General features: G+C 35.1%; 1 protein-coding gene across 1 annotated transcript in view; it reads right to left on the bottom strand.

The window, feature by feature from the left end:
* The window catches only part of CCDC150 (coiled-coil domain containing 150), a 94,573-nt gene that overhangs the window by 58,627 nt on the left and 21,474 nt on the right, over positions 1–14,472 (bottom strand). Inside the window, exons 6-9 of the mRNA XM_025404682.1 lie at positions 8,151–8,267; positions 6,985–7,114; positions 3,981–4,024; positions 1,428–1,520 (exon numbers count right to left, since the gene is read on the bottom strand). Coding sequence (XP_025260467.1) covers positions 1,428–1,520; positions 3,981–4,024; positions 6,985–7,114; positions 8,151–8,267 — 384 coding nt within the window. The remainder of the gene's footprint in view (positions 1–1,427; positions 1,521–3,980; positions 4,025–6,984; positions 7,115–8,150; positions 8,268–14,472) is intronic.

Here is a 14,472-nt window from a genome sequence, read left to right as displayed (position 1 = left end):
TTATTTAGCTAGTAACACAAAATACCTAAGCTCCTTCGCCATTAGCTGACAATGTTCATAAAAGCAAAATATAGATGATTTTACCATCATGAGATTAATGTTTCAAAATAAAACAAAAATCTTTTGAGCTACACAGATCTATTATATATGCAGGTAGTTAATAATTCTCTTTTCATAATTTGAAATTTGTATTATTGAGAAAACATTTATATCAAATATCAGTTCTTTTTGCAAGGTAGATTTGGCAAAAATCTTATGTTTTAAACAAGTTCTTCAAGAACAAGCAACTTTGAAGGAGCACTAGGAAAAAAACACAAGAAATAAAATGGAGTAAAAGATAAATAAAAGATTATCTGACAAACATCACAAGAGGTATGGACAGTACAATAGTTAGAAACACATTCAGAGGCACAAAGTCACACCAGATGCAGATGTACAAACTATTCATCAAGGAATACCTGGGGATGAAACAGAGAACCCTTGCTCTTTGAAAAAAAACAGCTAATTTTCTTTGGAGCCAGGTTACCTGAATTCAAATTCCAACTCTGCCACCTATTATCTATGTTCCTGAACTTCTCTGTACAGCAGCTTCCTTATCTTTAAAATGTGAATAATAGTTTTCATTTCATGGGGCTATTGTGAGGATTACTATTTGTTACTAATATAAGGTGCCTGGAATTGTGCCTGGAATGTGGAATGGGCTCAGTAAAAATGTTAACTACTATTAGTATATGAAGAACAATAGTAGTTGATGTTATTATATTAAAAACACAGTCACTTTGTATTTTATTATTTTTATTATACAGAGAGCCCAGCAACACTGTGATCCTAATATTGAGACAATCAAATTGTACCAAGAGAAAAGGTATTTTAAATGATAAACAATTCTTTAGGCTCTGTGGTAAGTAACTCCAATTTGCCTGCATATCTGGTGACTCTTCTTGTTGCAGATGCACATATATATAAAACATCACATACATTTGGGAATCACTAACCCAAAAATGATTACCTCTAACTTCAAAATCCAGCAAGCATTTGTTAGGTTCCTACTGTATAATTATTTACTATAGAAGATACAAAGAAAGCATAAGACATAGCCCTTGCCATGGAACTATTCAGAAGTTCACTTTGGAGGGGGAAATACATATATTTAATGATCAAATTAGCAAGCAAGCAAAGGCAAAGTGTAAACTAGTATATAATTTTAGCGGTACATCTTGTATACTTATATATCATAGGAATTTGGAGAGTGAAATGAGAAATGTATTTAATTTGATAATGTTTCAAAGATGAAATAAATCTTATGGAAATGAAAAGTTGAGCGATGGAGATGGTATGAATTTATATAATCAAGACTAATTTTGTTTCTTGGTTAACTGAACAAAATTAAATAACATCTAAAAATTAGCAAAATCATGTGCATTTACTTGTGCTTTTTCTGATGCTTCATGAAGAGATGTTATTTTGGACCTCAAATATGCATTTTCTTCGTGCTCCTTGTTGAAAGATATCTGCAGGTTCTATAAGAAAAAAATTACTCTCTTTTTCACATATAAGAGATATTGTGTGCACCCCTATAAAAATAACTGTTTTGTATTTCAGCCAGTACCAGTTCAAGTTCCAATGACATACACTGGAACTTTATAAATGTCTTATAAAGAATGTATAAAAATCTTGGTATCTTCAACTCCTAAACTTCTCTTTATTTCAGAACTATTTATCAAAACTGTTTATTTAAAACAATAATGAGATACCACTACACACCTAATACAATGGCCAAAATCTAGAACACTGACAACACCAACTGTTGTCAAGGATATGGAGCAACAGGGACCCTCATTCATTGCTGGTGGGAATGTAAAATGGTACAACCACTTTGAAAGACAGTTTGGTGATTTCTTACAAAACTACCTATATTCTTACCATATGATCCAGTAATCATGCTCCTTGAGATTTATCCATTTGGAGCTGAATACCTATGCCCACACAAAAACCCGCGCACAGATAATTATAGCAGCTTTAATCATAATTGCCAAAGCTTGGAGCAATCAAGATGTCCATGAGTAAGTCAATGGATTACTTGTGGTATATCCAGACAAAGGAATATTATTCAGCACTAAAAATAAATGAGCTTTTAGCCAGGCACAATGGCTCATCCCTGTAATCCCAGCACTTTGGGATGCTGAGGCAGGCAGATCACCTGAGGTCAGGAGTTTGAGACCAGCTGGCTAACATGATGAAACCCTATCTCTACTAAAAAATACAAAAATTAGCCAGGCGTGGTAGAGGGCACTTGTAATCCCAACTACTCGGGAGGCTGAGACAGGAGAATCACTTGAACCCAGGAGGCAGAGGTTGCAGTGATCTGATAACGCCAATGCACTCCAGCTCGGGTGAGTGAGACTCCGTCTCAAAAAAAAAAAAAAAAAAAAGAAAAATGTGCTATCAAGCCATGAAAAGACATGGAGGAAACATAAATACTTATTACTAAGTGAAAGAAACCAGTCTGAAAGTCTATAGATGGTATGATTCCAACTATATGATATTCTGGAAAAGGCAAATCTATGGAGACGGTAAAAAGACCAATGGTTGCCAGGGATTAGAAGGGGAGGGAGGGATGAATAAGCAAAGCACAGAAGATTTTTAGAGCAATGAAACTACTCTGTATGATACTATAATATAATATATCTACTATAATGGTAGATATATGTCATTATACATTTGTTTAAATCCATAGAATGCACAACACCAAGAGTGAACCCTAATGTAAACTATGGACTCTGGGTGACAATGTGTCAATATAGGTTCATCAACTGTAATAATGTACCACTCTGGTGGGGGATGTAAAATGGTACATCAATTTTTTAAATGGATATCCATCAAATGGCTAATGAGGAAGCCTATGCATGAATAGGGGTACAGAGTACATGGGGAAATCTCTTTACCTTCTGTTCAATTTTGTTGTGAACTTAAAGCTGCTCTTAAAAATAAAGCCTATTTTTTTAAAACTGTTTATTAAATCTATTCTTATATTGAGATTCCAGTTAGAAAGAATTCGCCTAAAATCATAACCTAAATATACCTAGTATCTTTACATCAAAGTTCTGCTCCCTAAGATTAAGTATTTGTTATATTATTATACATACACATTTTTTCCTATTAGCAGTAAGATCTTATGACTTCAAAGGAAGACATTCAAGGATCTTTTAAAGTTATAAGTGAACATATTTTCAAAAATGAGGACCCGAGGGTGGAGCAGAAGAAAACACCTTTGTTCTGTGGTTATAGAAAAAAAAAAAAAAGCTAGTTTTCTTTGAGATGAGAGAAGTGATAACAGACGTGCATTGTAGGTGGGACTTTCCCTAAAACGTACTTAGTAGAATGGGGAAAGACAAAATATAAATCTTCTTCCTACAGAGGAAGAATCACCCTTCTATTTTCCCAGGAGAAGCATCTCAAGAAAAATAAACATCATATAACACAGGATGAGACAGCATCCAAAAGAAATAGAATCAACACATCAAGAGACTTAGAAATGTAGTAAGATATAAAGTCATTATGTTTTTAATTTTTAAAATTATGGCAAAATATACATTAGACAAAATTTATCCTTTGAACCACTGTTAAGTGTATAGTGTCATTAAACACATCCACACTGTTGTGCAACCACCAACATCAAAAAGTAGTTATATTTCTTACATTAAGTTTATTTTAAACAATTAGTTTGCAATAGGCAAAAAGCACAAATAAGTCTTATTATTTTTGCCAACTGACATTTTTCAAACCCTAATAACCTTCATGAAATGATTTCTTAGTTCCTAACACTATTATCCTAAATATACTACTCATTGACATGAAACTTTTTTTTTTAATAAAACTTTTATGAGAATAAGAAGCACTGTAAGCCAACACAGAAGAAGAAACAGGACTTAGCGAAGAGAGGAAAGACCACCTCTGTACTCCACAACTTCACAACTCACCTTATTTTCTTCAACCAACTTGGAAATGAGGTCATCTCTAGAAGCTAAAAACAAAAATTACACACAACTATGATAATAGTAACTTGTTACATTGAAATCACATAGTGAGAAGCTTTAAATATTTTATGTCTATTTTTTGTAGAGATAAGGAGAACCCACCTATTTCTATCATATTTTTATAGACTAGAAACTTTTATGGAATTATCAAGAAGCTAGTCCACAGTCATTTGCAATGGTAAATGAGGTATCTGAAGGATTTTAAGCTGAGGAGGGGCATGATCAAAAGATTCTGTTAGAGAGATCACTCTAACAAAGGTACAATAAAGGCAAGGAGATGAATTTAGTAGCTGTTAAAGTAACTGACACATGAGTAAATGACAATTCAATAAAGTAATGATAATGAGGACTGACGTTCACTGGTCATGACAACAGAGACACAGAGGAAAAACAGATGTGTGAAACAGTAAACAGAGAGCACTTTTGGACTTGGTGGCTTACTAGTGGGGTAAAATCAACAGATGAGACAAGGAGAACATCTTGGGCAGCAGGATGAACAGTGGACTCTTCAGCTAAATAGGGAATACAGACCACGGAGCAGGTTTTGGGGACAGAATGAGTGAAACACTTAAGTTTTCTATGTGTTTTGACATATCTGCAAGGCATCCAAATGTAGATATTTAGTTGTCAGTAAGATACTGGTATTCAGGAGGATGATTTTGTGTGGAAAAAAAGATCTGAAACCACTCAGAGCATGCACAAATGAAAAGAAAACCAAAGACCAAAAATTGTGGAACAGTTTGGCATCATATACTAGTAGCCAAAAAGTGTAAACTTATCTGAGAGTAATGTTTTGCCTTCACAGAAAAATTCATAGCGATCTATCAGTCTTGTTTCACTTAAATATTCTAAAGCCAGAAATTATAAAACATATGAAAACTGATTTTATATAGGATATACCTTAGAAAAACTATACTTTTTGAACATATGAATCCACAATTCAACAGAATAAACTCTAATTTAAAATACATGAAGGAGAAAAAAGACGAACTATATGACCTTGGGAAAATTCTACTAATCAAAGTAAGAATGAAAGGGGAGTGTTTATCTTACTTTGAAGAACAATTTATTCATCGTAAGTACTATAAATCTGTATATAATATGCTTATTGTTAATAAACTTAATTACATGTTTAAATTCATTGAAGCAAATATTTAAAGGCATTCCTTTTATTAACGTAGCTTGAATAACTACTTGTACCTTAAAGTAATAAAACTGCATATATGTCAAGTCTATAATTCAGTATTATGCACCTAGTTGGCATTCAGAAGGGCTTCCTTTTCCTCATGTCAGTTTGAATTATTGTTGTTTTAATCTTGGTTTTTTAATGGTGTTGCACAAATTCTTTATAAAATTCAAAAATAAAGCATTAATCCAACAAGAAAGTAACATAAAAATTCAGAGGGCCAACTAATAGATACCTGTTTTAGGCCCAGCTATTCTAATTCTACTTGCTGTGGGTCTTTGGGTACGGTCAGTGTGGATCCTTTTATATTTTCTTTCTTTTTTTTTTTTGTTTTTTAAATGGAGTCTTGCTCTGTCGCCCAGGCTGGAGTGCAATGGCATGATCTCGGCTCACTGCAACCTCGGGCCTCCCGAGTAGCTGGCAGCCTCCTGAATAGCTGGGACTACGGGCGTGTGCCACCACACTTGGCTATTTTTTTGCATTTTTAGTAGAGATGGGGTTTCACCGTGTTAGCCAGGATGCTCTCAATCTCCTGACCTCATGATCCACCTGCCTTGGCCTCCCCAAGTGCTGGGATTCCAGGCGTGAGCCACCACGTCCAGCCCCTTTTATATCTTCTATAGAATGTGAGTATTTTCTTATCTTTCTGACAGGTTGTTGCAGTACTCAAATGAGATAATGTGGCAGCACCATAAAACGTACATATATTTTTGTAGGCACACAATTACAGGAAGACAGAAAATTATCCAGGGGCATTGTCGGTGAGAACTTCACACAGTAATTCACTACTATAAGAAAAGGGAATATTTTCTGCTAAAAGCAGTAAGTCAAAACATTGAATAGATTACTCTTGCTCTATATGTTTTAGAATTTCCATTTCCTTTTTGGTATTCTCTGCCCCCATTACAGCCACAGAGCACAGAAGGTGAACTGGAGAGTACACTAGCTTGGAGTTAGAAGATCCAGTTCTAGGTCTTACTTTGCCATTTTTTCCTTTTATAAGTCTGGAAGGATAGCTTTGAGTATTGAATGAAATAATTTATGTGAAAGTTCGGTGTAAACCATGATGTATTAATCACATGAAGCACCGCCCTTATAACTCCATGACCTTTGTCATTGAGACTATCTGGAAACTGCTTTATAATGAAGTACTAGCAACAGTAGTATGATAAAAGGCTGATGGGTTAGAAGAAACATGACCAAACACCTTGGGATCAAGTCTAGGCGCTTTCATTTCCCAGCTCTGTCATCTTTGAGGACTCATCTATAAAAAGAGATTAATCTAAGCTCTCTTTAAGGTACCTTACAACTATCCATCTCTACAAATATAAGTTAATCAAAATAGATTGATAACATGAAGAATGGAGAATCTGACATGATGAACTGACAGAATCCATAAGTTATCAAGGATTCAGGGCCTTACTTCCTTATTAACATTTTATTATCCAATATTCAATCTATTGTTTTACTTTTTTGCCCAATATTCAAGCCAGATGTCTAGAAATCAAATATTTCCAGGTCCACAAACAAGCTGGAAAAAAATAAGGAATAGTTTACAATTAAGAGGGTCAAATATACTATTAACAACATTCCTTCTCTGTCTCAGTACTACAGGAAGAAGGGAAATCACAGTGTTTTACATACAGCACTGTGGGAAATATCAATAACATGGGCCACTTCAAGAATTTGGGATCTTAAGAGTTTTTCCGTGAAATCTCAAAAAACTAACAAGAGGGTGATTTCTGGCATCTATTTTCATACTTAGATCAGATTTGAGCTGTGAAGTAGCAGTCTCCAACTCTTCTTTTTTTTGTTGTTCCTGGGCCAGTAGTTCTTGAGTGCTCTGTATAGAATCATGTAGAGCAATGCAGTTTTGCTGCAAAATGTGCACCTGAAATTGTATAAGAAAAACTCCTTTTCTATAAGATAAAGATTTCTAATAAGCTGCCTTATAGCACATGTATAAGGCAACATTCCAATCTTAATGTCACTGAGAAGCAACGAGAAGTTAGTCTATGTTACAGTTAAAATCTCAACAGAATGTGGTCTTGGAGCAGTGCCATCCAATATAACCTTCTGTGCACTTTCCAGTGCAACAATCCACTAGCCACAAGTGGCTACGGAGCACCTGAATGTGGCTAGTGTGTGAAGAAATAAATCTTTTATTTAACTAATTTAAATAGCCATATGTGGCTAATGGCTACCATACTGGCATTGCAAGTTATGGCAACAAAGGATCATTTGCAAATTCCTAAAGTAGAATCCTTGTTATAATTCAGTTATGAAGGGAAACTTTTTCCATTCGTTAAAATAATAAAGATTATGTCATCCAATTATATTAAAAATGAAAATATGAATTGACTCAGTTAAAGTATTCTAAATTATTTGTAGGTACTTCAAATAAATATGAAGGCCAAAATATGTTAAAATAATGATAATTGAAAACAGCAGTGTAAATACAGTCCAAATTGTTTTACTTATTGATATTCTTTGCTTCCAGTGTTAGATCGCATTAGTCTTTATTTTCTATCCATGGCAGACATATACAGCATGAGACCAGGGCAATGCCTTCCAAAACCAATGTCTATAACAGAGATTGTATGGTATAATGGAAAAATACTTTATCTTTCTCTTAGGAGCTAAGAGTTCACCTCTATAAAGCCTGAGGTAAATTAACCTCTCCGGTCCTTAGCTCTCTGATTCATAAATTAAGAGTGTTGAATAGTGAAATTAGGGTCTTTCTTAGTTTGTGCTAACTTAAAAAAAAAAAAAAAAACTGTAGTAAGATTGTTAACATATTGCTAACAAAAAGTAAATATTTCAACGAATCTAGAGGAAATTAGTAAAATTTTAAGTGTATAGGTAAAGTATCAGTTTTTGTTTGGTTTCACTTCCCAAACATACATAAGGAGAAGAAATCTTTCTACCTGTTTTCGTTCTACCTCCACTGCTGATCCCATTTCTTGTATTTTGAGGAGCATGGCTGATGCTGACTTCTCTAAAGATTCCCTAAGGTACTTCTCCTGAGCCAGTTGTCTCCTTAGCTACAAAGCAACATTACAGTTAGGCAAGACCAACTGAACATCATACTAGTTTAACAAAGATCAAAGTTACCTGAGAAGTTTATCAGACATGCCATCTCACCCCCAAACAGTCTTAATTCATTTATGACTACTCAGAAACATGCTTTTGTTTCTCCCTAGAAGGCCTAGGATTACCTCCTAAGGAATGTAGATCAAACGTATTGCACTCATCCTCCTATAATTTAGGTCTGTTTTCTAAAATGGAGGTCAAAATCCATTAGTAAATTGAAAGCAGCACTCAGAAAAAGGAAAAAATAAGAGTAGAAAGAAAATATGAGAGTGCACAGCAAGTAGTAAGAGTTAAGTGCTGCTTTGTGAAATGTTTGTGTATATGTATGTGTGTTGCAGTGTAAAATATATGTTCAACAATGGATTGTCAAAAAAAGTTTGAAAAACACTAGTATCTTACCTTACTGTGTATTTTCTGTATTCCTATATTTTCTGACTTTATTTTTCAACTCTTATTTTCCCGTATTTTGATTTATCTATATATTTTTTATCTTGCAGTATTATAAACATCACTCTGAAAACTGTTTTCATTCAATTTTGGAATTTAGAGGTCTAAACAAATAATGAAGTAACCATTAGGTAGCAGACTAAACCGACACTCCAAGAATTTGGGTACTGTGATATTGTGATATAATAAGAAATATATTATTTCATCTCTGACCCTGGTTCCTGGCACATAGCTCATAAAAAACTTGGAATCACCTCAGAAGAGTGTCTTTTGTGTGCTAATGACTGACTGGCTGGGGATGGGGGAAGACAGGTAGCTGTGGATGGGGGCTGGTTCCCAGAAAGATCAAAGCATGATTAAAGGACTGGGACTTCTAGCCCCTCCTCTCAACTCTAATGAGGGGAGAAGGGCTGGAAGGTAAGTTGATCATCAATGGCCAGTGATGTAATCAATCATACCTATGTAATGAGGCGTCCATAAAAATTCAAAAGAACTGGGTTCAGAGTGCTTCTGGACAGCTAAACACATGGAGGTGCCTGGAAGGTGGTGAGTCCCAGAAAGGGCCTGTGCCCCTTCCCACATGCCTTGCCCTATGCATCTCTTCCATCTGGCTGCTCAGCTGTATCCTTTGTAATGTCCTCTATAACAAATGGGCAAATGTAAGTGAAGTGTTTGAATTCTCTGAGCTGTTCTAGCAAATTATTTAAACTTGTGGAGGGGCATCATGGAAACACCGATTTTTTGCAAGTCAGTCAGAAGGACAACTTGGGACTTGCAACTGGAGTCTAAAGTGGGGGGCAATCTTGTGAGACTGAGTCCTCACCTGTCTTCAGGTAGATAATGTAAGGACTGAACTGAATTACAGGACACTCAACTGGTGTCCACTGAAGAACAGAATTTCTTGGTGTGTCGTCGGGTGTCGGAAGCGTTCTGCCGTGAGGTATGTGAGAGTAGAAAAACACACTTTTTTTTTTCTTCCCTATTTTGGAGGCACACTGACCTTATTTTTGTCAACAAATGACTATAAAAAGAATCACATAAAACATAAAGAAGGTTAAGAGTCTCTTTTATTATTAGGGAAAGAGATCCTTTCCAATTGAAATGGGAATTGCAGAGAATGCTATTCCTTTTAAGAAGTGATGTGAAACTGAAAGAAATTCTATTTTAAAACTCCAGTGTAGATGACATTAAGAGTACACTATACCTGTTTTCTAAATTGTACACATTTTTTTCTCTATGGAGAATATATTTTATAATTTTTAAAATGTTTTTTAAAAGTTAAAAGGTAAAAAATGTCTTGGGATAAAACTGTTATAAGATTGCTCATTTTAGAAATGCTCTATAATGTTTTTAATCATACCCTTGATATTTGACATGTAGCTTTTTCCAATTTTTCACTATTGCAAATGCTGCTCTCCTGAACATACTTGTGAGCAGGTCTTTCCTTACATTTCTGATTATTTCCTAAGGATAAATTCCTATAAGAATCATTTTTTCCAATTATTACCTTCATAATTTTCCAATTATTACCTTATCAATAGTATATGTATTAAAATTTTCTTAAATCTCTTCTGATCTAATAAATGAAAACTAACATCTTAATAATTTTGGATTTCTTTGGTTATTGTGAGATTAAATATCTTCTAATATAGTTATCAGCTCTTTATATATTTATGTAATAAACTGTCATACTTATCCTTTGTCCATTGTTTTTTGGGCATTTTAAGACAATTTTACGTGTTTTTGTTTTTGTTTTTGAGATTGGGACTCACTGTGTCAGCCAGGATGAGTGCAATGGTGCAACCATGGCTCACTGCAGTCTTGACCTCCCCAGGCTCAAGTGAACCTCCCACCTCAGCCTCCTGAATCCCTGGTACTAAAGGAGTGTGCCACCATGCCCAGCTAATTCAAAAAATTTGTTGTTGAGCCAGGGTCTCACTTTGTTACCAAGGCTGGTCTCACTCCTGGGCTCAAGCAATCCTCCTGCCTCAGTCTCCTAAAGTGCTGAGCTTACAGGTATGAGTCACTGTGCCTGGCAGTTTTAAGTTTTGGGGTGGTGGGTTTTGGAGATGGGATCTCACTCTGTGGCCCAGGCTGCAGTGGCATGATCACTGCAGCCTTGACCTCCCAGGCTCAAGTGATCCTCCCATCTCAGCCTCTTAAGTATCTAGGACCACAGGTGTATACCATTGTGCTGTTTTGTTTTTTTTTATTTGTAGAAATGGAGTTTTGCCATGTTGCCCAGGCTGTTAAACTCTTTAAAAGGGAAAACTATTAACACGTTGCCTATTTGTGTTATAATACCTTATTACAAGGGTCCCCAACCCCCAGGGACACAGACTGGTACTGCTCCATGGCTTGTTAGGAACCAGGCCATACAGCAGGAGGTGGGCAGTGAGTGAACCAGCCCTACTGCCTGGGCTCCACCTCCAGTCAGATCAGCGGCAGCATTAGATTCTCATAGGACTGTGAACCTTATTGTGAACGGGGCATGCAAGGGATCTAGGGTGCGCGCTTCTTATGAGAATCTAACTAATGCCTGATGATTTGAGGTGGAACGGTTTCATCCCAAAACCATTCCCCTCAACTCCCCCAACCCCATGGAAAAACTGTCTTCCAAGAAACTGGTCCCTAGCGCCAAAAAGGTTAGGGACTACTGCTTTATTAGTTTTGCTTTTTATATGTAGAAGTATTCTTATGTGGTCAAATCTATTGACCTTTTTATAATTTCATTCTTTTTAAGCTTAGAAATTGCTTACTTATCCAATGATAAGTTAAATATTACAATCTTATGTAAGAATGAGCCATTTTATTTGTGGTTATATTTTTTCAGATTTTAGTATCAGATTATAATTACTTTCTCAAATATAGTAGCTTAATATACTTTTTTAAACTTGTATCAAATTATGTACTACAATTTGTTCAAGATATAATTTATTCCTTGAAAGTTTCAAAATTCTTACCCAGGAAATCATCTTCTTTAAATTTTAGTTGCATCACTGTCAAATGTGATTCAACCTCTAGTTCATTCAGAATTAAATACTTTACTCTTTTAAATTCTGTTTTAATGACCCCCATTATGTAGGCTTGAAAGCATTCAGCTAGCCACTTTTTAAAGAACGGCCACTTTTAAAAAGAGATATTTTCCTCTTTTATACATGATATACCTATAATGTGCCGTACAAAAGCACATTACAAAGAGAATCCTTTACTAATGAAGTATTTGTTTCTGAACTACTATTAAGGGCAATCAGTTAATCCATTTAATGTTTATAACATCCAGATTTTGTATCTATTTTATATATATTTCATATGTCTTAGGAAGATAAATACCACACTTCTATCTGTATATAACCCTCTGTCATAGGCTGAATTGTGTCCTCCAAAATTCCTATGTTGAAGTCGAACATCTGCTACCTCACAATGAGACTCTCTTTGGAGACAGGGCCTTTCAACAGGTGATTAAATTAAAATGAAGCCATTGGTGTGTACCCTAATGCAATTTGACTATATCCTGATTAGAAGAGATTTGGGCACACAGAGACACCAGGGATGGCTACACACAAATAGAAAAGCATGTGAGGACCCAGTTAGAAGGCGGACACCTGCAAGCCAAGGAGAAAGGCCAGGAGAAACCAAATCTGCTAACAACTCGATCTTGGACTTCAAGCCTCCAGAACTTCAACAAATAAATTTCTGTTTATACCACCAAGTCTTTAGGACTCTGTTATGGCAGCCCAGCAAACTAATACACCCTTTCTTTTTCACATACCCTCAGAATGCCCATGTTCGACTATTATAGCACTTTTGCAAGTCTTTGACAGAGCTTAATCAAAATGCAAGACTTTACCATAGAACCAAAAATTAAGAATAAGATTTTCCCAGTAAAAAATAATGTTAAATGGCAATCCAAAGGAGAAAGGATTGTCTTTTCAACAAATGGTGCTGGAAACACTGGACATCCACATGCCAAGAAGAAATTCATCTAGATACAGATCTCATACCTTTCATAAAAATTAGCTCAAAATAGATCAAAGACCTAAATGTAAAATGAAAACCTATAAAATCTCTTAGAAGATGACACAAGAGAAAATCTTAGTGACTTGGGTTTGTACACTTTTTAGATACAATTCTAAAATTACGATCCATGAAAGAAAAAAATTGATATACTGGACTTCATTAAAATTAAAAGTTCCTGCTCTGTGAAAGACAGCTAAGAGCATAAAAAGACAAGCTACAGAGTAGGGGAAAATAACTGCATAACACAACTTTGATAAAGGCCTGGTATACAAAATATACAAAGAACTCTTAAAACACAACAATAAGAAATAACCCAGTTACAAAATGGGGTAGGAGTCTAACAGATAACTCACCAAAGGAGATATACAGATGGCAAATAAACACATGAGACGATTCTCAATGTCATTACATCATTAGGGATTGAAAATCAAAACAAGATACCACTACACGCCCACTGGAATGGCAAAAATTCAAAACACTGACAAGACCAAATTCTGGTGAGGATGTGCAGCAACCATAACCCTTATTCCTTGCTGATGGGCATGCAAACGATACAGTCATTTTGTAAGACAGGTTAACAGCTTCACACAAAGCTAAACGTAGGCTTACCAGATGATCCAGCAATTGCATTCCTAGGTATTATATTTGCCCAAATGAGTGGGAAACTTATGTCTATGTAAGAACCTGCACACAATGTTTATAGCAGCTTTATTCATAATTGCCAAAAACTGGAAGCAACCAATATGTCCTTCAATAGGTGAATGGATAAACAAATTGCGGTACATACAATAGAATATTGTTCAGCTATATAAAGAAATGAGTTACTGAATCATGAAAAAACATGAAGGAACTTTAAGCCCATATGCTATAAAAGAAGCCAGTACAAAAAGACTACATACATACTGTATGATTCCAACAATAACAGAACTAGAGAGACAATAAAAAGATCAGTGGTTGTCAGGGGCTCAGGAGAAGACATGAGGAGGGAGGGGTAGGTGAAGCACAGGACATTTTTAGGGCAGTGCAACTATTCTATGTGATCCTGTAATGATAAATATATGGTGTTATGCATTTGTCAAACCCATACAACTTTACAACATGATGAATAGTGAATCTTAACATATTTCACTAAATGATGGCTCAATATTGGCTCATCAAATGTTACAAAAGTACCATACTAAATCAAGATGTTAATAATAGTGAAACTGCGGGAGTGTAGAGAGGGGTATACAGGACTCTGTGTTTTCTGCATAATTTTTCTGTGAACCTAAAACTGCCCTAAAAATGGTCTATTAAAATACCTTAAAAATAAACTTAATACATTCTAACTATGAACAATCAAGCTTTTATCAGTAATTACTGGCAAATAAAGTACTTAATATAATACAATTTTCCAAATACCTATGCTTACCACCTAAGTACTAAAATTTATAACCTTAAAAATAGTTTTGCATAAGAATTTTCCTAAAAAGTATGTCTACTTCTCTATTTTGTATTAACAGAATCTTTTACATATAATTTGACCCATTTGATTTGAACATCAATTATTAATACTATTATGTCAGGGAATATTGAGGTTTCAGGCCACTGCCAGAGTATACTGAGTTAGTAATTCTACTGATTCTTCCACTGTTTTCAGCTGCAAATTTTTAGTCCAACAGCTTTTAGCAGCCACCTACTTCATATTTC

The sequence above is a fragment of the Theropithecus gelada genome, chromosome 12 (assembly GCF_003255815.1).
Source record: "Theropithecus gelada isolate Dixy chromosome 12, Tgel_1.0, whole genome shotgun sequence".
In the NCBI taxonomy this organism is placed as follows: Eukaryota; Metazoa; Chordata; class Mammalia; order Primates; family Cercopithecidae; genus Theropithecus; species Theropithecus gelada.
Note: the sequence above shows the minus strand (reverse complement) of the source record. Positions and strands in the feature narration are given on the sequence as shown.